The 25,351-nt window shown below is 46.4% G+C and overlaps 1 protein-coding gene across 1 annotated transcript in view; it reads right to left on the bottom strand.

The window, feature by feature from the left end:
- The window catches only part of si:dkey-71h2.2 (low density lipoprotein receptor adapter protein 1), a 136,677-nt gene that overhangs the window by 38,134 nt on the left and 73,192 nt on the right, over positions 1-25,351 (bottom strand). Inside the window, exons 2-3 of the mRNA XM_038962706.1 lie at positions 11,345-11,487; positions 6,087-6,199 (exon numbers count right to left, since the gene is read on the bottom strand). Of these exons, the coding sequence (XP_038818634.1) occupies positions 6,087-6,199; positions 11,345-11,487 (256 nt within the window). The remainder of the gene's footprint in view (positions 1-6,086; positions 6,200-11,344; positions 11,488-25,351) is intronic.

Below are 25,351 nucleotides of genomic sequence, written 5' to 3'. Positions count from 1 at the left end.
ACAGACAGACAGACAGACAGACAGACAGACAGACACGCACACACACACACACGCAGACATACACACACACACACAGACACACACACGCAGACACACACACGCAGACATACAAACACACGCAGACATACACACACACACAGACACACACACGCAGACACACACATACACACACAGACATACACACACACACAGACACACACACACACAGACAGACACACACGCAGACACACACACACACACACACACATGCTGGCAGGCATATTCAGGTACATTTTCAACCTCTCCTTGTCCCAGTCTGTAGTCCCCATTTAAAATGACCACCATCACTCCTGTTCCCTAGAACTCTTAAAGGTTCCTGCCACACTGACTACCAGCCTGTAGGACTTCTGTAATCAGGAAGTGCTTTGAGAGGCTGGTTACGGCAACACATTAACTCCCACCATCACAGACCTACTCCAATATACATACCGCCCCAACAGATCCACAGACGACGCAATCTCTATTGCACTCCACACTGCCCTCACCCACCTAGATTAGAGGAACACCTATATGAAAATGTTGTTCATTGACTACAGCTCAGCGTTCTAACACCATAGTGCCATCCAAGCTCATCACCAAGCCGGGGACACGGGGACTGAACATCTACCTCTGCAACTGGATCCTGGACTAGTTGCATGGGATAGATCCAGGGTTACGGATCGGAATAGGGTTACAGATAGTGATAGGGTTTATTACAAATAAAAAACAGAACTTATTTACATAAGTATTCAGACCCTTTGTTATGAGACTTGAAATCGAGCTCAGGTGCATCCTGTTTCCATTGATCATCCTTGAGATGTTTCTACAACTTGATTGGAGTCCCCCTGTGGTAAATTCAATTGATTGGACATGATTTGGAAAGGCACACATCTGTCTATGTAAGGTCCCACAGTTGACAGTGCATGTCAGAGCAAAAACCAAGCCATGAGGTCGAAGGAATTGTCCGTAGAGCTCCGAGACAGGATTGTGTCGAGGCACAGATCTGGGGAAGGGTACCAAGAACACAGTGGCCTCAATCATCCCTAAATGGAAGAAGTTTGGAACCACCAAGATTCTTCCTAGAGCTGGCCGCCCGACCAAACTGAGCAATAGGGAGAGAAGGGCCTTGGTCAGGGTGGTGACCAGGAACCCGATGGTCACTCTGACAGAGCTCCTCTGTGGAGATGGGAGAACCTTCCAGAAAGACAACCATCTCTGCAGCACTCAATTTGGCCTTTATGGTAGAGTGGCCAGACGGAAGCCACTCCTCAGTAAAAGGCACATGGCAGGCCCCTTGGAGTTAAAGGACTCTCAGAAAATGAAAAACGAAATTCTCTGGTCTGATGAAACCAAGTGTTACGGATACAGGTATCCTGTGTTTATTTGTTTTCTCTCCTTCTGCCCTAGTCACAGGTGCCAGTCATTAGTCGCCAATCAGTCGCTAATCTGAAGACACACCTGCTCCTTTTCCCTTGGTTTAAAATAAACTTAATCAGTTTTCTCTGGAGATCTCTTTTGTTTTTGTCTCACTTTGTCCGTTATCCTGTGAGTATGTATTGTTGTGGTGTATGACTGTTTGTTTGTTGGTGGGAAAAGGGGATACCAAGCCAAGTCGCCCTTGGGCATACAATACCCGTAGGAAAACATTGTCTAAATACCCTAGTTAGAACTCGGTGGACCACCCACTGTATTTTATTGGTTAGTTAGCTAGCTGTTATTGAAGCAGGTAAGACTAGCTTAGGGTTTTTTGGATATTTATTATTTATTTCCTTGGGTCCAGCTCAGCCCCTTTTCCCCACACCCCATTACCGTGTGTTTAAAATAAACCTGAAGTGTTTGACGGTAAGTTTAAGTTGTCTGTGGATATCTTTTAGTTCTCACTGTTCCTTTTCACTGTTATGATTTGCATGAGATATGTTACGGGTCTCGTTTCCATCCCCCCTAGACTGCAGGGCCAAAGGGGTTCGTAACACCAAGATTGAACTCTTTGGCCTGAATGCCAAGCGTCACGTCTGGAGGAAACCTGGCACCATTCCTATGGTGAAGCATGTTGGTGGCTGCATCATCCTGTGGGAATGTTATTCAGCGGTAGGGACTTGGAGACTAGTCAGTATCGAGGGAAAGATGAACAGAGCAATGTAGAGAGAGCCTTGATGAAAACCTGCTCCAGAGTGCTCAGGACCTTAGACTGGGGCGAAGGTTCACCTTCCAACAGAACAACGACCCTAAGCACACAGCCAAGACAACGCAGGAGTGGCTTCGGGACAAATCTCTGAATGTCCTTGAGTGGCCCAGCCAGAGCCTGGACTTGATCCCGATCGATCATCTTTGGAGATACCTGAAAATAGCTGTGCAGCGACGCTCCCCATCCAACCTGACAGAGCTTGAGAGGATCTGCAGAGAATGGGAAACTCCCCAAATACAGGTGTGCCAAGCTTGTAGCGTCATACCCAAGAAGACTCGTAGCTGTAATCGCTGCCAAAGGTGCTTCAATAAAGTACTGAGTAAAGTATCTGAATACTTGTGTTAATGTGATTTTTCATGTTTTTATTTTTATAAATTTGCACACATTTCTAAAAACAAGTTTTGGCTTTGTCATTATGGGGTATTGTGTGTAGATTGATGAGGGGGGAAAAAACAATTTAATATATTTTAAAATAAGGCTGTAACGTAACAAAATGTGGAAAAGTCAAGGGGTCTGAATACTTTCCGAATGCACTGTGATCTACAGGATGGATTAGGGGAAAGGAGGCCTGTTAGCTCCATGATACTGTTAGTGTCTCCAGGGAGGAGGCCTGTTAGCTCCATGATACTGTTAGTGTCTTCAGGGAGGAGGCCTGTTAGCTCCATGATACTGTTAGTGTCTCCAGGGAGGAGGCCTGTTAGCTCCATGATACTGTTATTGTCTCCAGGGAGGAGGCCTGTTAGCTCCATGATACTGTTAGTGTCTCCAGGGAGGAGGCCTGTTAGCTCCATGATACTGTTAGTGTCTCCAGGGAGGAGGCCTGTTAGCTCCATGATACTGTTAGTGTCTCCAGGGAGGAGGCCTGTTAGCTCCATGATACTGTTGTCTCCAGGGAGGAGGCCTGTTAGCTCCATGATACTGTTAGTGTCTCCAGGGAGGAGGCCTGTTAGCTCCATGATACTGTTAGTGTCTCCAGGGAGGAGGCCTGTTAGCTCCATGATACTGTTAGTGTCTCCAGGGAGGAGGCCTGTTAGCTCCATGATACTGTTATTGTCTCCAGGGAGGAGGCCTGTTAGCTCCATGATACTGTTAGTGTCTACAGGGAGGAGGCCTGTTAGCTCCATGATACTGTTATTGTCTCCAGGGAGGAGGCCTGTTAGCTCCATGATACTGTTAGTGTCTCCAGGGAGGAGGCCTGTTAGCTCCATGATACTGTTATTGTCTCCAGGGAGGAGGCCTGTTAGCTCCATGATACTGTTAGTGTCTCCAGGGAGGAGGCCTGTTAGCTCCATGATACTGTTCTCTCCAGGGAGGAGGCCTGTTAGCTCCATGATACTGTTAGTGTCTCCAGGGAGGAGGCCTGTTAGCTCCATGATACTGTTAGTGTCTCCAGGGAGGAGGCCTGTTAGCTCCATGATACTGTTAGTGTCTACAGGGAGGAGGCCTGTTAGCTCCATGATACTGTTAGTGTCTCCAGGGAGGAGGCCTGTTAGCTCCATGATACTGTTATTGTCTCCAGGGAGGAGGCCTGTTAGCTCCATGATACTGTTAGTGTCTCCAGGGAGGAGGCCTGTTAGCTCCATGATACTGTTATTGTCTCCAGGGAGGAGGCCTGTTAGCTCCATGATACTGTTAGTGTCTCCAGGGAGGAGGCCTGTTAGCTCCATGATACTGTTAGTGTCTACAGGGAGGAGGCCTGTTAGCTCCATGATACTGTTATTGTCTCCAGGGAGGAGGCCTGTTAGCTCCATGATACTGTTAGTGTCTCCAGGGAGGAGGCCCGTTAGCTCCATGATACTGTTAGTGTCTCGAAGGAGGAGGCCTGTTAGCTCCATGATACTGTTAGTGTCTACAGGGAGGAGGCCTGTTAGCTCCATGATACTGTTGTCTCCAGGGAGGAGGCCTGTTAGCTCCATGATACTGTTAGTGTCTCCAGGGAGGAGGCCTGTTAGCTCCATGATACTGTTAGTGTCTCCAGGGAGGAGGCCTGTTAGCTCCATGATACTGTTAGTGTCTCCAGGGAGGAGGCCTGTTAGCTCCATGATACTATTGTCTCCAGGGAGGAGGCCTGTTAGCTCCATGATACTGTTAGTGTCTACAGGGAGGAGGCCTGTTAGCTCCATGATACTGTTGTCTCCAGGGAGGAGGCCTGTTAGCTCCATGATACTGTTGTCTCCAGGGAGGAGGCCTGTTAGCTCCATGATACTGTTATTGTCTCCAGGGAGGAGGCCTGTTAGCTCCATGATACTGTTAGTGTCTCCAGGGAGGAGGCCTGTTAGCTCCATGATACTGTTGTCTCCAGGGAGGAGGCCTGTTAGCTCCATGATACTGTTGTCTACAGGGAGGAGGCCTGGTAGCTCCATGATACTGTTAGTGTCTACAGGGAGGAGGCCTGTTAGCTCCATGATACTGTTGTCTCCAGGGAGGAGGCCTGTTAGCTCCATGATACTGTTAGTGTCTTCAGGGAGGAGGCCTGTTAGCTCCATGATACTGTTAGTGTCTCCAAGGAGGAGGCCTGTTAGCTCCATGATACTGTTAGTGTCTCCAGGGAGGAGGCCTGTTAGCTCCATGATACTGTTGTCTCCAGGGAGGAGGCCTGTTAGCTCCATGATACTGTTAGTGTCTTCAGGGAGGAGGCCTGTTAGCTCCATGATACTGTTAGTGTCTCCAGGGAGGAGGCCTGTTAGCTCCATGATTATTGTACTATTATACCATAGCGTGGGCTTTGGTTAAAAGTTGTGCACTATAAGGAATAGGTTGCCATTTGGAACACAGATTGGCCAAGCTACTGGAGGGCTCCCTCTGCTTATTGCTACTGAGCTGAGATCCGCTGGGCTGAGATGTTCTCTATGATGTCATTATGATGTCGTATTTTTTACCTGTATATGGAGACGTTCTCAATGATGTCATTATGATGTCATATTCTTTACCTGTATATGGAGACGTTCTCTATGATGTCATTTTTTACCTATATATGGACACATTCTCTATGAGGTCATTATGATGTCATATTGTTTACCTATATATGGACACATTCTCTATGAGGTCATTATGATGTCATATTGTTTACCTTGTATATGGAGAAATTATCTATGATGTCATTATGTCATATTGTTTACCTGTATATGGAGACGTTCTCTATGATGTCATATTGTTTACCTGTATATGGAGACGTTCTCTATGATGTCATATTGTTTACCTGTATATGGAGACGTTCTCTATGATGTCATATTGTTTACCTGTATATGGAGACGTTCTCTATGATGTCATATTGTTTACCTGTATATGGAGACGTTCTCTATGATGTCATATTGTTTACCTGTATATGGAGACGTTCTCTATGATGTCATATTGTTTACCTGTATATGGAGACGTTCTCTATGATGTCATATTGTTTACCTGTATATGGAGACGTTCTCTATGATGTCATTATGATGTCATATTGTTTACCTGTATATGGAGACGTTCTCTATGATGTCATATTGTTTACCTGTATATGGAGACATTCTCTATGATGTCATTATAATGTCATATTGTTTACCTGGATATGGAGACGTTCTCTATGATGTCATATTGTTTACCTGTATATGGAGACGTTCTCTATGATGTCATATTGTTTACCTGTATATGGAGACGTTCTCTATGATGTCATATTGTTTACCTATATATGGACACATTCTCTATGAGGTCATTATGATGTCATATTGTTTACCTATATATGGACACATTCTCTATGAGGTCATATTGTTTACCTATATATGGACACATTCTCTATGAGGTCATTATGATGTCATATTGTTTACCTATATATGGACACATTCTCTATGATGTCATATTGTTTACCTGTATATGGAGACGTTCTCTATGATGTCATATTGTTTACCTGTATATGGAGACGTTCTCTATGAGGTCCAGTGTCTCTGTGTCTGTGATGATGATTCCTTTAGGAGAGATGGTCAGGGTCACCTTACGGAACTTCTTAGCACTGGCCCGGGCCTGGGATGACGCAAACACACACAAGAGGGAATTATAATCTGGTTGTGTCCACAATCACATCATATTCCATATAGTTCACTAAACATTTGAGCGCACACTATATAGGGATTAGCTACCAAAGTAGTGCACTATATAGGGAGTAGCCACCATTTTGATATTAGTGCGAATATAGGGAGTAGCCACCATTTTGATATTAGTGCGAATATAGGGAGTAGCCACCATTTTGATATTAGTGCGAATATAGGGAGTAGCCACCATTTTGACAGTAGTGCACTATATAGGGAGTAGCTAGAGGAGGAGAGGAAGGAAGAGAAGAGAGGAAGAGAGGAGAGGAGAGGAAGAAAGGAAGAGAAGAGAGGAGGAGAGGAGAGGAAGAAAGGAAGAGAGGAGGAGAGGAAAGAGAGGAGGGAGGGAAGAGGAGGAGAGAGAGGAAGAGAGGAGAGGAGGAGAGGACAGAAGAAGGAGAGGAGGAAAGGAAGAGAGGAAGAGATGAAGAAAGGAGGAGAGGAGACGAAGAGAGGAGAGGAGAACTTGTCAAGGGCGATGTGAATGGTGCCATCTCTTGTCTTCCTCTTCTGGTGTGGCCTCCATCCCCTGTAGACAATAACAGTATCATGGAGCTAACAGGCCTCCATCCCCTGTAGACAATAACAGTATCATGGAGCTAACAGGCCTCCATCCCCTGTAGACAATAACAGTATCATGGAGCTAACAGGCCTCCATCCCCTGGAGACACTAACAGTATCATGGAGCTAACGGGCCTCCTCCCTGGAGACACTAACAGTATCATGGAGCTAACAGGCGTCCTCCCTGTAGACACTGACAGTATCATGGAGCTAACGGGCCTCCTCCCTGGAGACACTAACAGTATCATGGAGCTAACGGGCCTCCTCCTTGGAGACACTAACAGTATCATGGAGCTAACAGGCCTCCTCCCTGGAGACAATAACAGTATCATGGAGCTAACAGGCCTCCTCCCTGGAAACAATAACAGTATCATGGAGCTAACAGGCCTCCTCCCTGGAGACAATAACAGTATCATGGAGCTAACAGGCCTCCTCCCTGAAGACACTAACAGTATCATGGAGCTAACGGGCCTCCTCCCTGGAGACAACAGTATCATGGAGCTAACAGGCCTCCTCCCTGGAGACAACAGTATCATGGAGCTAACAGGCCTCCTCCCTGAAGACACTAACAGTATCATGGAGCTAACAGGCCTCCTCCCTGTAGACAACAGTATCATGGAGCTAACAGGCCTCCTCCCTGTAGACAACAGTATCATGGAGCTAACAGGCCTCCTCCCTGTAGACAACAGTATCATGGAGCTAACAGGCCTCCTCCCTGTAGACACTAACAGTATCATGGAGCTAACGGGCCTCCTCCTTGGAGACACTAACAGTATCATGGAGCTAACGGGCCTCCTCCCTGGAGACAATAACAGTATCATGGAGCTAACAGGCCTCCTCCCTGTAGACACTAACAGTATCATGGAGCTAACAGGCCTCCTCCCTGTAGACAACAGTATCATGGAGCTAACAGGCCTCCTCCCTGTAGACACTAACAGTATCATGGAGCTAACGGGCCTCCTCCTTGGAGACACTAACAGTATCATGGAGCTAACAGGCCTCCTCCCTGGAGACAATAACAGTATCATGGAGCTAACAGGCCTCCTCCTTGGAGACACTAACAGTATCATGGAGCTAACAGGCCTCCTCCCTGGAGACACTAACAGTATCATGGAGCTAACAGGCCTCCTCCCTGGAGACACTAACAGTATCATGGAGCTAACAGGCCTCCTACCTGAAGACACTGACAGTATCATGGAGCTAACAGGCCTCCTCCCTGTAGACACTAACAGTATCATGGAGCTAACAGGCCTCCTCCCTGTAGACACTAACAGTATCATGGAGCTAACAGGCCTCCTCCCTGAAGACACTAACAGTATCATGGAGCTAACAGGCCTCCTCCCTGTAGACAATAGTATCATGGAGCTAACAGGCCTCCTCCCTGGAGACACTAACAGTATCATGGAGCTAACAGGCCTCCTCCCTGAAGACACTAACAGTATCATGGAGCTAACAGGCCTCCTCCCTGGAGAGAACAGTATCATGGAGCTAACAGGCCTCCTCCCTGGAGACACTAACAGTATCATGGAGCTAACAGGCCTCCTCCCTGGAGACACTAACAGTATCATGGAGCTAACGGGCCTCCTCCCTGAAGACACTAACAGTATCATGGAGCTAACAGGCCTCCTCCCTGTAGACAATAGTATCATGGAGCTAACAGGCCTCCTCCCTGAAGACACTAACAGTATCATGGAGCTAACAGGCCTCCTCCCTGTAGACAATAGTATCATGGAGCTAACAGGCCTCCTCCCTGAAGACACTAACAGTATCATGGAGCTAACAGGCCTCCTCCCTGTAGACAATAGTATCATGGAGCTAACAGGCCTCCTCCCTGTAGACAATAGTATCATGGAGCTAACAGGCCTCCTCCCTGTAGACAATAGTATCATGGAGCTAACAGGCCTCCTCCCTGGAGACAACAGTATCATGGAGCTAACAGGCCTCCTCCCTGGAGACAACAGTATCATGGAGCTAACAGGCCTCCTCCCTGGAGAGAACAGTATCATGGAGCTAACAGGCCTCCTCCCTGAAGACACTAACAGTATCATGGAGCTAACAGGCCTCCTCCCTGGAGACAACAGAGGCATGGAGCTAACAGGCCTCCTCCCTGAAGACACTAACAGTATCATGGAGCTAACAGGCCTCCTCCCTGAAGACACTAACAGTATCATGGAGCTAACAGGCCTCCTCCTTCGAGACACTAACAGTATCATGGAGCTAACAGGCCTCCTCCCTGGAGACAATAACAGTATCATGGAGCTAACAGGCCTCCTCCCTGAAGACACTAACAGTATCATGGAGCTAACAGGCCTCCTCCCTGTAGACAACAGTATCATGGAGCTAACAGGCCTCCTCCCTGTAGACACAAACAGTATCATGGAGCTAACAGGCCTCCTCCCTGGAGACAACAGTATCATGGAGCTAACAGGCCTCCTCCCTGGAGACAATAACAGTATCATGGAGCTAACAGGCCTCCTCCCTGGAGACAATAACAGTATCATGGAGCTAACAGGCCTCCTCCCTGAAGACACTAACAGTATCATGGAGCTAACAGGCCTCCTCCCTGTAGACACTAACAGTATCATGGAGCTAACGGGCCTCCTCCCTGAAGACACTAACAGTATCATGGAGCTAACAGGCCTCCTCCCTGTAGACAACAGTATCATGGAGCTAACAGGCCTCCTCCCTGAAGACACTAACAGTATCATGGAGCTAACAGGCCTCCTCCCTGAAGACACTAACAGTATCATGGAGCTAACGGGCCTCCTCCCTGGAGACACTAACAGTATCATGGAGCTAACAGGCCTCCTCCCTGGAGACAACAGTATCATGGAGCTAACAGGCCTCCTCCCTGGAGACAACAGTATCATGGAGCTAACAGGCCTCCTCCCTGGAGACAATAACAGTATCATGGAGCTAACAGGCCTCCTCCCTGTAGACACTAACAGTATCATGGAGCTACCAGGCCTCCTCCCTGTAGACACTAACAGTATCATGGAGCTAACAGGCCTCCTCCCTGAAGACACTAACAGTATCATGGAGCTAACAGGCCTCCTCCCTGGAGACAATAACAGTATCATGGAGCTAACAGGCCTCCTCCCTGGAGACACTAACAGTATCATGGAGCTAACAGGCCTCCTCCCTGGAGACAATAACAGTATCATGGAGCTAACAGGCCTCCTCCCTGGAGACACTAACAGTATCATGGAGCTAACGGGCCTCCTCCCTGGAGACACTAACAGTATCATGGAGCTAACAGGCCTCCTCCCTGGAGACACTAACAGTATCATGGAGCTAACAGGCCTCCTCCCTGAAGACACTAACAGTATCATGGAGCTAACAGGCCTCCTCCCTGGAGACAACAGTATCATGGAGCTAACGGGCCTCCTCCCTGGAGACAATAACAGTATCATGGAGCTAACAGGCCTCCTCCCTGGAGACAATAACAGTATCATGGAGCTAACAGGCCTCCTCCCTGGAGACACTAACAGTATCATGGAGCTAACAGGCCTCCTCCCTGGAGACACTAACAGTATCATGGAGCTAACAGGCCTCCTCCCTGTAGACACTAACAGTATCATGGAGCTAACAGGCCTCCTCCCTGGAGACACTAACAGTATCATGGAGCTAACAGGCCTCCTCCCTGAAGACACTAACAGTATCATGGAGCTAACAGGCCTCCTCCCTGGAGACAACAGTATCATGGAGCTAACGGGCCTCCTCCCTGAAGACACTAACAGTATCATGGAGCTAACAGGCCTCCTCCCTGTAGGGGTAATTTAAATGCTTTCATGTGCATTTGCCCCAGTATGTGGTTATAGAAATAACAGTTTGATTACAGCTTTAGAAAACATAATTTAAAAGTAAAACAGCCTAGTGTTAAATGGATGGTTTGGTGAATTAATGTAGACAGACAGACCACCCTTAAGGTTGCAAGGCTGCTGTGTTGTGCTGTTAAGTTGGTGTATGTGTGTGTTTTGTTTGTGTGTGTGTCATGTCGTGTCGTGTCGTGTCGTCATGTTGTGACTGGAGTACATTGGGCTGCTGACAGATAATCCTGGACTCACTGTGTTTCCAATATGACCAAACTGACCGTCATGCTAACATTGTAATACTGTCTGGATCAGTCGGACCAGAGCACCAGCAGAATGCTTGGATTCAGAATATCTCATGAGGCCATCCAATCAACACAGGATGTCATTTGATCAGCTAAAAAGGATTAGTAGACTGTGGGAATATAATAATAATCAATAAACTATGGTCTATCATACTACTCTGAATGCACAGACAGGCAGGCAGGCAGGCACAGGCAGGCAGGCACAGGCAGGCAGGCACAGGCAGGCAGGCACAGGCAGGCAGGCAGGCAGGCAGGCAGACAGACAGACAGACAGACAGACAGACAGACAGACAGACAGACAGACAGACAGACAGACAGACAGACAGACAGACAGACAGACAGGCAGGCAGGCAGGCAGGCAGGCAGGCAGGCAGAGACTCACCCCCACACACCCCAACTCACCGTAGAGACTATCCTGTGTATAGCTGCAGCAGCCATGTCCTCTCCTTTAGGCTGTCCCACCAGAGTCATCCCCAGGTACTTGACCTGGAAGACCATCCCTTCCAATAGGGTCTCCTTGGTGTCTGTCCAGTTCTCTGGCAGCTCTGATTGGACAGAAAACACAACGGGTGTACAATTAATGGGATGTGATTGGACAAATGGTTAAAAGTTTCATTTGCGATTGGGGATGAAAATGTGAAAAGTCACATTTGTGATTGGTGGAAATAAAGTATCAAAAGTCTTGTTTGTGATTGGAGGAAACATCAAAAGTCTTGTTTGTGATTGGAGGAAACATCAAAAGTCTTGTTTGTGATTGGAGGAAACATCAAAGTCTTGTTTGTGATTGGAGGAAACATCAAAAGTCTTGTTTGTGATTGGAGGAAACATCAAAAGTCTTGTTTGTGATTGGAGGAAACATCAAAAGTCTTGTTGATGATTGAACAAAATGTCAGAAGTCATGCCCAGGAACATTCGTTTGATGAAGGTCCATGATTGGCTGCATGTGAAAAGGATCAAAGCAAAAGATCAACCAAGGTAATTATAGCAACAATACCATGTATGTACACTGAACCAAAATATAAAACGCAACATGCAACAATTTCAAAGATTTTACAGAGTTACAGTTGACATGAGGAAATCTATTTATTTCACATGACTGGGAATACAGATATGCATCTGTTGGTTAAAAATGCCTTAAAATAAGGTAGGGATGTGGATCTGAAAACCAGTCAGTATCTGGTGTGACACATCTCCTTTGCATAGAGTTGATCAGGCTGTTGAATGTGGCCTGTGGAATGTTGTCCCACTCCTCTTCAATAGCTGTACAAAGTTGTTGGGTTATTGGCAGGAACTGTAAAACGGTGTCGTACACATCGATCCAGAGCATCCCAAATATGCTTAATGGGTGACATGTCTGGTGAGTATGCAGGACATGGAAGAACTGGGACATTTTCAGCTTCCAGGAATTGTGTACAGATCCTTGCGACTGAGGCCGTACATTATCATGCTGAAACATGAGGTGATGGCGGCGGATGAATGGCACGACAATGGGCCCCAGGATGTTGTCACTGTATCTCTGTGCATTCAAATTGACATTGATCAAATGCAATTGTGTTCATTGTCCGTAGTTTATGCCTGCCCATACCATAACCCCACCATGGGACACTCTGTTCACAATGTTGACATCAGCAAACCACTCGCCCACACAACAACATACACACTGTCTGCCATCTTCCAGATACAGTTGAAACCGGGATTCATCCCTAAAGAGCACACTTCTCCAGTGGCCATCGAAGGTGAGCATTTTCCCACTACAGTCAGGTCAAGACCCTGGTGAGGACGACGAGCACGCGGAGGAGTTTCACTGAGACGGTTTGTGGAGAGTGGCTGGTCTTAGACGATCCCGCAGGTGAGGAAGCTGAATGTGGAGGTCCTGGGCTGGCGTGTTACACTTGGCCTGCGGTTGTGAGGCCGGTTGGATGTACTGACAAATTCTCTAAAATGAAATTGGTCGAGAAAATAATATTAAATTCTCTGGCAACCGTTCTGGTTGCCATTCCTGAAGTCAGCATGCCAATTGCACGCTGTACATTGTGTTGTGTGACAAAACTGCACATTTTAGAGTGGCTCTTTTTTGTCCCCAGCACAAAGTGCACCTGTGTAATGATCATGCTGTTTAATCAGCTTCTTGATATGCCACAACTGTCAGGAGGGATGGATTTCTTGACAAAGGAGAAGTACTCACTAACAAGGAGAAATGCTCACTAACAGGGATGTAAACAAATTTCTGCATAAAATTTGAGAGAAAGACAAATACGCTTTTCGTGCGTATGGAACATTTCTGGGATCTTTTATTACGGCTCATGAAACATGGGACCAACACTTTACATGTTGTTCAGTATACATAACACATACAGTATAGCAACATCTCCATATTAATGCCCATGATTGTGGAATGAGATGTTCGACGAGCAGGTGTGCACATACGTTTGGTCATGTAGTGTATGTACAGTGCATTTGGAAAGTACTTTTTCCACATTTTGTTACGTATCGTGACTTTACTTTCATTAATCTGATGACTGTTATTTAATCCACTATGTTTAATTGTTACCTGATTAAATTAATCATGTAACAATTAACTCATTAGGAATTTGGGGCACCACGGAAGAGGTTGTTTAAAGTTCAAATTAAACTCTATAAGACATATCTATTGCATTGATAAACAGTCATCTGATTAATCATTACCTCTTATAAAATCATCATTCTGAAACAGTCGTAACATCCTGGCATCTGCAAAAAACCCAGCCTTACTCATGATTCAGTACGACACAAATTGGTTTAATTACTTATTTACTAGTTAACTAAGGTCCCTAGCGGACTGACACAATATGGCTTTTTACACAACGACATGGAGAAAGAGAGAGAGAAAAAGGCAATTATCGTTGATGCATTTCAGAACTATTCTCATATAGTTTGCCCACAAACCACCGCCCATTTGGAATAAGAAATCATTAATGTATTTACGTGTGAGTGCCTTTGTTCGGTCAGAACTAGCCCTCCTTAGGAAGGCTGTTGGCCTTTCAGCGGCAAGCTGTATGGCTCTGATTATCCGAAAGGGGTATCCCCTTTCCTGTCTTCTACTGTTGTTCACTCTGGAAGATAGCTAGCCAGCCATGTCGACAGTTCCCATTGGTGATGAGCATAGTAGGATAGTCTCACTTAGATTCGCTTTTCTGGATATTTGACTCAAGACAGCTAATCAGCTGTCTCAGATATTGTCTGGGAGGTGAGCTTCTCACCTACACCTCATGTTGATTATTCAGGATTCGTACCACGATGGACATGAGCTGAAGCTCTCTGTCTCTCTGGTCTGAAGGAAGGTGAGTTTATTTCTTCACCTCGTGTTGAGGTTCAAAGTTACAACCATTTCAAACAGGTAGCTACCGCCTCACGTTTCCTGGTCTAATGTTAATATCTGTTGGCTATCCTTTTATGCCCCCTGGCCGAAGGGGACAGTTCCGTCAGTATGACACGCTCTCTGACCTCACTCGGGGCTTGGCTACTTACTTATGTACAGTTTATAGGAAATAGATTATCTTATACCTACTAAAATCACAGTACTATCTTAACAAAAATACTTGCATTGTGTTTCATTATCATATGCACAACGTATTGGATGGAAACTTCACAGATAAAAGGGGATATACTTTCTAAGTTACAGTACTTCGTCCATACAGTTGATGACATCACAAAATGAAAAACAATATGACATTTGTTTTCTACAGCTCCCCACTGACCATTCCCCACATTCTTATGCTAGAAATATTGTTGCAGTATTCACGTTTGACCGTGTTTAAGAGTTTCAGCGGGAAAAGCCTGTTAACAAAGACATTCCTTTATTCATACTGGAGGGGAATAAAGAGACCCCTTCTGCTGTAATCCCCCCATGGGTGAGAGAGGGCCTGGTTACTGTCAGCCATTGCCAAGCTGATCTGACCCATTCTGATCCTCACAAGACAGTCATGACATACGTTACAGCGTTTTTTCATACGTTTTTTCATACGTTTTTTTTTATATTCATCAGTCTACACACAATACCCCATAATGACAAAACTAACAGGTTTTTAAAAATGTGGGCAAATGTATTAAAAATAATAATAATCAGAAAGACTCTTTGCAAAAAAAGATATAAAAACCTGTTTTCACTTCGTCATTATGGGGTATTGTGTGTAGATTGATGAGGATTTTTGTATATTTAATCCACTTTAGAATAAGGCTGTAATGTAACAATGTGTAATAAGGGAAGGGGTCTGAATACTTTCTGAATGCACTGTATATTGTGTTCCCTACCTGTTATAGAAAAGAGAAGAAGCTTTGAACTATCTGTTCAGCCTCCAATCCGACCTACCTACAGGATATGGAATATTTGCTCTTAGTATTTGCCCAGTAGGTTTCCTCAAGGATAAAGCCCCCAACTTCTATGTCAAAGATAATAAAACAAAAACCACTATAGTAAATACTACAGTAATGTCAGCAAAAATACTACAGTAATTACTAGGGTTTGGCGGTATCCATATGCTCATAACGTCCTTCTCTCACACCGGGATTTACGGTAATACCGACTTAGTCCACGAGGAGGCGCCAAAAAAATGCACAAAATAGAATTGGGCGTCTATTACCAGAATACTAACAAAATGTGCACAAGTAATAGCAAATTTCTATGGATGTTGCTAGCTAAATATGCTTTCGTAATTCTAGAATGCGAATGTTTGTAGAATGTTAGGTCAATTATCGATGAATGAAGCTACAGCAGCCAAATAATTTATTTTAATTTTATTTTTATATAGCCCTTCGTACATCAGCTAATATCTCGAAGTGCTGTACAGAAACCCAGCCTAAAACCCCAAACAGCAAGCAATGCAGGTGTAGAAGCACGGTGGCTAGGAAAAACTCCCTAGAAAGGCTAAAACCTAGGAAGAAACCTAGAGAGGAACCAGGCTATGAGGGGTGAAACACACAACACATTGTTTTTTTAGTTAGAACACTACAATAAAGACTGTTTGCATCTGTTTGCTTCTAATATTTCTGTCTGTGTGTTTTATTTTTTTCCATTTCTTGCGAGGCTTGATGTGGTTATTTCAATGAATCACTGGAGAACAATGGTTTTCTTCCTTGGTATGTTTTTAAAAATCAAAAAAGTAACATCACTCCTGTAGAATTTATTGTATGTTTAGGAGATTCGATTCTCACTGCAACTTCACCAGACAGCCGCTGAATCCACTGCTCTGTGAACCTCAACGTTAGATTTTGTGGTAATTTGATCTGACTGCTATCCGTGGTGCTAAATATCCGATATTGCCAGTATTGCACTTGAAAAGGGCAAATATTTATTGCGGGGCTCCCTCAACACTTTTTTTGTGTGTGGGGAAAAAAGGGCTCTTCCAGTGAGACAGGTTGTGTCCCCCCGCCCTAGACAGATACTGTGGGGGAAAAGGGCTCTTCCAGTGAGACAGGTTGTGTCCCCCCGCCCTAGACAGATACTGTGGGGGAAAAGGGCTCTTCCAGTGAGACAGGTTGTGTCCCCCACCCTAGACAGATACTGTGGGGGAAAAGGGCTCTTCCAGTGAGACAGGTTGTGTCCCCCCGCCCTAGACAGATACTGTGGGGGAAAAGGGCTCTTCCAGTGAGACAGGTTGTGTCCCCCACCCTAGACAGATACTGTGGGGGAAAAGGGCTCTTCCAGTGAGACAGGTTGTGTCCACCCGCCCTAGACAGATACTGTGGGGGAAAAGGGCTCTTCCAGTGAGACAGGTTGTGTCCCCCCGCCCTAGACAGATACTGTGGGGGAAAAGGGCTCTTCCAGTGAGACAGGTTGTGTCCCCCCGCCCTAGACAGATACTGTGGGGGAAAAGGGCTCTTCCAGTGAGACAGGTTGTGTCCCCCCACCCTAGACAGATACTGTGGGGGAAAGGGCTCTTCCAGTGAGACAGGTTGTGTCCCCCCGCCCTAGACAGATACTGTAGGCTGTAGATACTGTGGAGTGGGGATGGAGTAGACAAGGGGACTGTGGGGGGAAGCTGGGTACACAGTGGAGAGTGAATGGTGGGGAAGCTGGGTACACAGTGGGGAGTGAATGGGGGTTGTTGGGGGGAAGCTGAGTACACAGTGGGGAGTGAATGGTGGGGAAGCTGGGTACACAGTGGAGAGTGAATGGTGGGGAAGCTGGGTACACAGTGGGGAGTGAATGGTGGGGAAGCTGGGTACACAGTGGGGAGTGAATGGGGATTGTTGGGGGGAAGCTGGGTACACAGTGGAGAGTGAATGGTGGGGAAGCTGGGTATGTAGAGAGCTTAACATATCCCTCAGTGGCACCTGGACACCGGACAGAACCCTGTAACTGGATTCACCAGCTCTGTAGACTGTCCACAGGACTCCTGCCAACCCCAGACGGTTACCAGCAAAGATCAGCTGAACCTATACCACCATATGAAATCTAAATGTCACTTAGTCATGGGCCAGCTCACTACCTGGCAAACAGAGAGCAAATGAAAAACATACTACAAAAAGTGATGATCTTTCCAAACACTTTCTCTCACCTACTGAACTATGATGGAACGTGGCGGATGGAAGAGAGAAGGAAAGAGAGAGAGGAAGAGAGAGAGAGGAAGAGAGAGGGGGAGGAAGAGAGAGAGAGGACGAGAGAGAGGGAGGAAGAGAGAGAGGAAGAGGAAAAGAGAGAGAGAGAGGAAGAGAGAGAGAGAGAGAGGAAGAGGAAGAGAGAGAAATCCAGAGAGATTACAGTAGAGGGTTCCAACATGCTGCTGTCCTGTACCATTGGAGCGCTCCAGAGAGATTACAGTAGAGGGTTCCAACATGCTGCTGTCCTATACCATTGGAGCGCTCCAGAGAGATTACAGTAGAGGGTTCCAACATGCTGCTGTCCTGTACCATTGGAGCGCTCCAGAGAGATTACAGTAGAGGGTTCCAACATGCTGCTGTCCTGTACCATTGGAGCGCTCCAGAGAGATTACAGTAGAGGGTTCCAACATGCTGCTGTCCTGTACCATTGGAGCGCTCCAGAGAGATTACAGTAGAGGGTTCCAACATGCTGCTGTCCTGTACCATTGGAGCGCTCCAGAGAGATTACAGTAGAGGGTTCCAACATGCTGCTGTCCTGTACCATTGGAGCGCTCCAGAGAGATTACAGTAGAGGGTTCCAACATGCTGCTGTCCTGTACCATTGGAGCGCTCCAGAGAGATTACAGTAGAGGGTTCCAACATGCTGCTGTCCTGTACCATTGGAGCGCTCCAGAGAGATTACAGTAGAGGGTTCCAACATGCTGCTGTCCTGTACCATTGGAGCGCTCCAGAGAGATTACAGTAGAGGGTTCCAACATGCTGCTGTCCTGTACCATTGGAGCGCTCCAGAGAGATTACAGTAGAGGGTTCCAACATGCTGCTGTCCTGTACCATTGGAGCGCTCCAGAGAGATTACAGTAGAGGGTTCCAACATGCTGCTGTCCTGTACCATTGGAGCGCTCCAGAGAGATTACAGTAGAGGGTTCCAACATGCTGCTGTCCTGTACCATTGGAACGCTCCAGAGAGATTACAGTAGAGGGTTCCAACATGCTGCTGTCCTGTACCATTGGAGCGCTCCAGAGAGATTACAGTAGAGGGTTCCAACATGCTGCTGTCCTGTACCATTGGAGCGCTCCAGAGAGATTACAGTAGAGGGTTCCAACATGCTGCTGTCCTGTACCATTGGAGCGCTCCAGAGAGATTACAGTAGAGGGTTCCAACATGCTGCTGTCCTGTACCATTGGAGCGCTCCAGAGAGATTACAGTAGAGGGTTCCAACATGCTGCTGTCCTGTACCATTGGAGCGCTCCAGAGAGATTACAGTAGAGGGTTCCAACATGCTGCTGTCCTGTACCATTGGAGCGCTCCAGAGAGATTACAGTAGAGGGTTCCAACATGCTGCTGTCCTGTACCATTGGAGCGCTCCAGAGAGATTACAGTAGAGGGTTCCAACATGCTGCTGTCCTGTACCATTGGAGCGCCCCATGCAGGCTGAGCCATCTGTTACAGAGCAGCACAGACCCACACTAGATGTTTGGGAGGAGAACACAGAACGCCTCCCTCCCTCTCTCTGGGCCTTTCAAAACCTCTCCCTCCCTCTTATATACACCGCTCTCTGTCTCTGTCTCTCTCTTCTACACCTCCCCATCCTTTCCTCCATCCCTCCTCCCAGTACCTCAGCCCACACCTCTAAACCATATTACTGAATATTATATCTCAGCTAGGGGCTTTTCAAATATATTTTACCTCCCAAACAATATGAGGGAGGGACGCTTATTAAATATTTCATAACTGTTCGTCGTGTATGTGGTGTGGTGTGTGTGTGGTGTGTATGTGGTGTGTGTGTGTGGTGTCTGTGTGTGTGGTGTGTATGTTAGGGCTGGGCGATATGGCGTAAATATCATATCATGATATTTAAAAACAAATTGACGGTATTTGATGTTTTTTTTTATAATAAAAGTTCCAAAATAGCTTTATGAGTAGTGCGTGACTCTAGGGTGGCAACACATACATTTTATATATTACTGTTATTATATTTTTTACATTTTAAAATTATTCTCTTTTTTAGATCAGCTTTAATATTGTAGATATAATTAATAAAATTAAGATATACAGTCGCTTGCGAAAGTATTCACCCCCCTTGGCATTCTTCCTATTTTGTTGCCTTACAACCTGGAATTAAAATATATTTTTGGGGGGGGTTTGTATCATTTGATTTATACAACATGTCTACCACTTTGAAGATGCAACATATTTTTTTTTGTGAAACAAACAAGAAATAAGACAAAAAAAAATACAGAACACTTGAGTGTGCATAACTATTCAGCCCCCCCAAAGTCAATACTTTGTGGATCCACTTTTTCAGCAATTACAGCTGCAAGTCTCTTGGGGTATGTCTCTATAAGCTTGGCACATGTAGCCACTGGGATTTTTGCCCACTCTTCAAGGCAAAACTGCTCCAGCTCCTTCAAGTAGGATGGGTTTCGCTGGTGTACAGCCATCTTTAAGTCATACCATAGATTCTCAATTGGATTGAGGTCTGGGCTTTGACTAGGCCATTCCAAGACATTTAATTAAATGTTTCCCCTTAAACCACTCGAGTGTTGCTTTAGCAGTATGCTTAGGGTCATTGTCCTGCTGGAAGGTGAACCTTCGTCCCAGCCTCAAATCTCTGGAACACTGAAACAGGTTTCCCTCAAGAATTTCCCTGTATTTAGCGCCATCCATCATTCCATCAATTCTGACCAGTTTCCCAGTACCTACCAATGAAAACATCCCCACAGCATGATGCTGCCACCACCATGCTTCACAGTGGGGGTGGTGTTCTCGGGGTGATGAGAGGTGTTGGGTTTGCACCAAACATAGCGTTTTCCTTGATGGCCAAGAAGCTCAATTATAGTCTCATCTGACCAGAGTACCTTCTTCCATATGTTTGGGGAGTCTCCCACATGCCTTTTGGTGAACACCAAACATGTTTGCTTATTTTTTTCTTTAAGCAATAGCTTTTTTCTGGCCACTCTTCCGTAAAGCCCAGCTCTGTGGAGTGTGCGGCTTAAAGTGGTCCTATGGACAGATACTCCAATCTCCACTGTGGAGCTTTGCAGCTCCTTCAGGGTTATCTTTTGTCTCTTTGTTGCCTCTCTGATTAATGCCCTCCTTGACTGGTCCGTGAGTTTTGGTGGGCGGCCCTCTCTTGGCAGGTTTGTGGTGCCATATTCTTTCCATTCTTTATTAATGGATTTAATGTTGCTCCGTAGGATGTTCAAAGTTAATGGATATTTTTTTATAACCCAACTCTGATCTGTACTTCTCCACAACTTTCCCTACCTGTTTGGAGAGTTCCTTGGTCTTTATGGTGCCACTTGCTTGGTGGTGCCCCTTGCTTAGTGGTGTTGCAGACTCTGGGGCCTTTCAGAACAGGTGTATATATACTGAGATCATGTGACAGATCATGTGACACTTAGATTGCACACAGATGGACTTTATTTAACTAATTATGTGACTTCTGGAGTTAATAGGTTGCTCAGATCTTATTTAAGGGTTTCATAGCAAAGGGGGTGAATACATATGCACGCACCACTTTTCTGTTGAAATGTAAAAATATATATATTTTGAAACAAGTCATTTTATTCATTTCACTTCACCAAATTGGACGATTTTGTGTATGTCCATTACATGAAATCCAAATAAAAATACATTTAAATTACAGGTTGTATTGCAACAAAATTCCATCAATGTAATTGTCTGCAAAATTTCCAATCCCCTAAATAGTAAAAATAAAGAAAAACCATTGAATGAGTAGGTGTGTCCAAACTTTTGGCTGGTACTGTACATACTAAACTCAGCAAAAAAAGAAACGTCCTCTCACTGTCAACTGCGTTTAATTTTCAGCAAACTTAACATGTGTAAATATTTGTATGAACATAAGATTCAACAACTGAGACATAAACTGAACAAGTTCCACAGACATGTGACTAACAGAAATGGAATAATGTGTCCCTGATCAAAGGGGGGGGGGGTCAAAATCAAAAGTAACAGTCAGTATATGGTGTGGCCACCAGCTGCATTAAGTACTGCAGTGCATCTCCTCCTCATGGACTGCACCAGATTTGCCAGTTCTTGCTGTGAGATGTTACCCCACTCTTTTTTTTAAATCAGGCTGAATAGATAATTACATTTGCTCTGAGCATTAGCGATTTGCATTAGTATTAGTGGCAATCAAGATTTAGGACCAAATTGCTAAGAAAATACAAACTAGCTGTTTGCAGATGTAAGAAACAAATGAATAGTGGAATTATAGAACGCGAGTGGAATTATATTAAGAAGCAAATTGAAAACTATATTGACCATGCAGACTGATCACAACTGTCTCCACGTGTGCATTGACCGTGCAGACTGATCACAACTGTCTCCACGTGCAGCATTGACCGTGCAGACTGATCACAAGTGTCTCCACGTGCAGCATTGACCGTGCAGACTGATCACAACTGTCTCCACGTGCAGCATTGACCATGCAGACTGATCACAACTGTCTCCACGTGCAGCATTGACCATGCAGACTGACATTGTCTCCACGTGCAGCATTGACCATGCAGACTGATCACAAGTGTCTCCACGTGCAGCATTGACCATGCAGACTGATCACAAGTGTCTCCACGTGCAGCATTGACCGTGCAGACTGATCACAAGTATCTCCACGTGCAGCATTGACCTTGCAGACTGATCACAAGTGTCTCCACGTGCAGCATTGACCATGCAGACTGATCACAAGTATCTCCACGTGCAGCATTGACCATGCAGACTGATCACAAGTGTCTCCACGTGCAGCATTGACCGTGCAGACTGATCACAAGTATCTCCACGTGCAGCATTGACCATGCAGACTGACAGGTGTCTCCACGTGCAGCATTGACCATGCAGACTGATCACAAGTGTCTCCACGTGCAGCATTGACCATGCAGACTGATCACAAGTGTCTCCACGTGCAGCATTGACCATGCAGACTGATCACAAGTGTCTCCACGTGCAGCATTGACCTTGCAGACTGATCACAAGTGTCTCCACGTGCAGCATTGACCTTGCAGACTGATCACAAGTATCTCCACGTGCAGCATTGACCATGCAGACTGATCACAAGTGTCTCCACGTGCAGCGTTGACCATGCAGACTGACCAGTGTCTCCATGTGCTGCGTTGACCATGCAGACTGACAGTGTCTCCATGTGCTGCGTTGACCATGCAGACTGATCACAAGTGTCTCCACGTGCAGCATTGACCTTGCAGACTGATCACAAGTGTCTCCACGTGCAGCATTGACCATGCAGACTGATCACAAGTGTCTCCACGTGCAGCATTGACCTTGCAGACTGATCACAAGTATCTCCACGTGCAGCATTGACCATGCAGACTGATCACAAGTGTCTCCACGTGCAGCATTGACCATGCAGACTGATCACAAGTGTCTCCACGTGCAGCATTGACCTTGCAGACTGATCACAAGTATCTCCACGTGCAGCATTGACCATGCAGACTGATCACAAGTGTCTCCACGTGCAGCATTGACCATGCAGACTGATCACAAGTATCTCCACGTGTGCATTGACCATGCAGACTGATCACAAGTATCTCCACGTGTGCATTGACCATGCAGACTGATCACAAGTATCTCCACGTGCAGCATTGACCATGCAGACTGACAACAAGTGTCTCCATGTGCTGCGTTGACCATGCAGACTGACAAGTGTCTCCATGTGCTGCGTTGACCATGCAGACTGACAGGTGTCTCCATGTGCTGCGTTGACCATGCAGACTGACAGGTGTCTCCATGTGCTGCGTTGACCATGCAGACTGACAGGTGTCTCCATGTGCTGCGTTGACCATGCAGACTGACCAGTGTCTCCATGTGCTGCGTTGACCTTGCAGACTGATCACAAGTGTCTCCACGTGCAGCATTGACCTTGCAGACTGATCACAAGTATCTCCACGTGCAGCATTGACCATGCAGACTGATCACAAGTGTCTCCACGTGCAGCATTGACCATGCAGACTGATCACAAGTATCTCCACGTGCAGCATTGACCATGCAGACTGACATTGTCTCCACATGCAGCATTGACCATGCAGACTGATCACAAGTGTCTCCACGTGCAGCATTGACCATGCAGACTGATCACAAGTGTCTCCACGTGCAGCATTGACCATGCAGACTGATCACAAGTGTCTCCACGTGCAGCATTGACCTTGCAGACTGATCACAAGTGTCTCCACGTGCAGCATTGACCATGCAGACTGATCACAAGTGTCTCCACGTGCAGCATTGACCTTGCAGACTGATCACAAGTATCTCCACGTGCAGCATTGACCATGCAGACTGATCACAAGTGTCTCCACGTGCAGCATTGACCATGCAGACTGATCACAAGTGTCTCCACGTGCAGCATTGACCTTGCAGACTGATCACAAGTATCTCCACGTGCAGCATTGACCATGCAGACTGATCACAAGTGTCTCCACGTGTGCATTGACCTTGCAGACTGATCACAAGTGTCTCCACGTGCAGCATTGACCATGCAGACTGATCACAAGTATCTCCACGTGTGCATTGACCTTGCAGACTGATCACAAGTGTCTCCACGTGCAGCATTGACCATGCAGACTGATCACAAGTGTCTCCACGTGCAGCATTGACCATGCAGACTGACATTGTCTCCACGTGCAGCATTGACCATGCAGACTGATCACAAGTGTCTCCACGTGCAGCATTGACCATGCAGACTGATCACAAGTGTCTCCACGTGCAGCATTGACCGTGCAGACTGATCACAAGTATCTCCACGTGCAGCATTGACCTTGCAGACTGATCACAAGTGTCTCCACGTGCAGCATTGACCATGCAGACTGATCACAAGTATCTCCACGTGCAGCATTGACCATGCAGACTGATCACAAGTGTCTCCACGTGCAGCATTGACCATGCAGACTGACAACCAGTGTCTCCATGTGCTGCGTTGACCATGCAGACTGACAGGTGTCTCCACGTGCAGCATTGACCATGCAGACTGATCACAAGTGTCTCCACGTGCAGCATTGACCATGCAGACTGATCACAAGTGTCTCCACGTGCAGCATTGACCATGCAGACTGATCACAAGTGTCTCCACGTGCAGCATTGACCTTGCAGACTGATCACAAGTGTCTCCACGTGCAGCATTGACCTTGCAGACTGATCACAAGTATCTCCACGTGCAGCATTGACCATGCAGACTGATCACAAGTGTCTCCACGTGCAGCATTGACCATGCAGACTGATCACAAGTATCTCCACGTGCAGCATTGACCATGCAGACTGACATTGTCTCCACGTGCAGCATTGACCATGCAGACTGATCACAAGTGTCTCCACGTGCAGCATTGACCTTGCAGACTGATCACAAGTGTCTCCACGTGCAGCATTGACCATGCAGACTGATCACAAGTGTCTCCACGTGCAGCATTGACCTTGCAGACTGATCACAAGTATCTCCACGTGCAGCATTGACCATGCAGACTGATCACAAGTGTCTCCACGTGCAGCATTGACCATGCAGACTGATCACAAGTGTCTCCACGTGCAGCATTGACCTTGCAGACTGATCACAAGTATCTCCACGTGCAGCATTGACCATGCAGACTGATCACAAGTGTCTCCACGTGCAGCATTGACCATGCAGACTGATCACAAGTATCTCCACGTGTGCATTGACCATGCAGACTGATCACAAGTATCTCCACGTGTGCATTGACCATGCAGACTGATCACAAGTATCTCCACGTGCAGCATTGACCATGCAGACTGATCACAAGTGTCTCCGCGTGCAGCATTGACCGTGCAGACTGATCACAAGTATCTCC

Source organism: Salvelinus namaycush, chromosome 24, assembly GCF_016432855.1.
Source record: "Salvelinus namaycush isolate Seneca chromosome 24, SaNama_1.0, whole genome shotgun sequence".
NCBI classification, from domain to species: Eukaryota; Metazoa; Chordata; class Actinopteri; order Salmoniformes; family Salmonidae; genus Salvelinus; species Salvelinus namaycush.
This window is presented reverse-complemented; position numbering and strand designations above follow the sequence as displayed.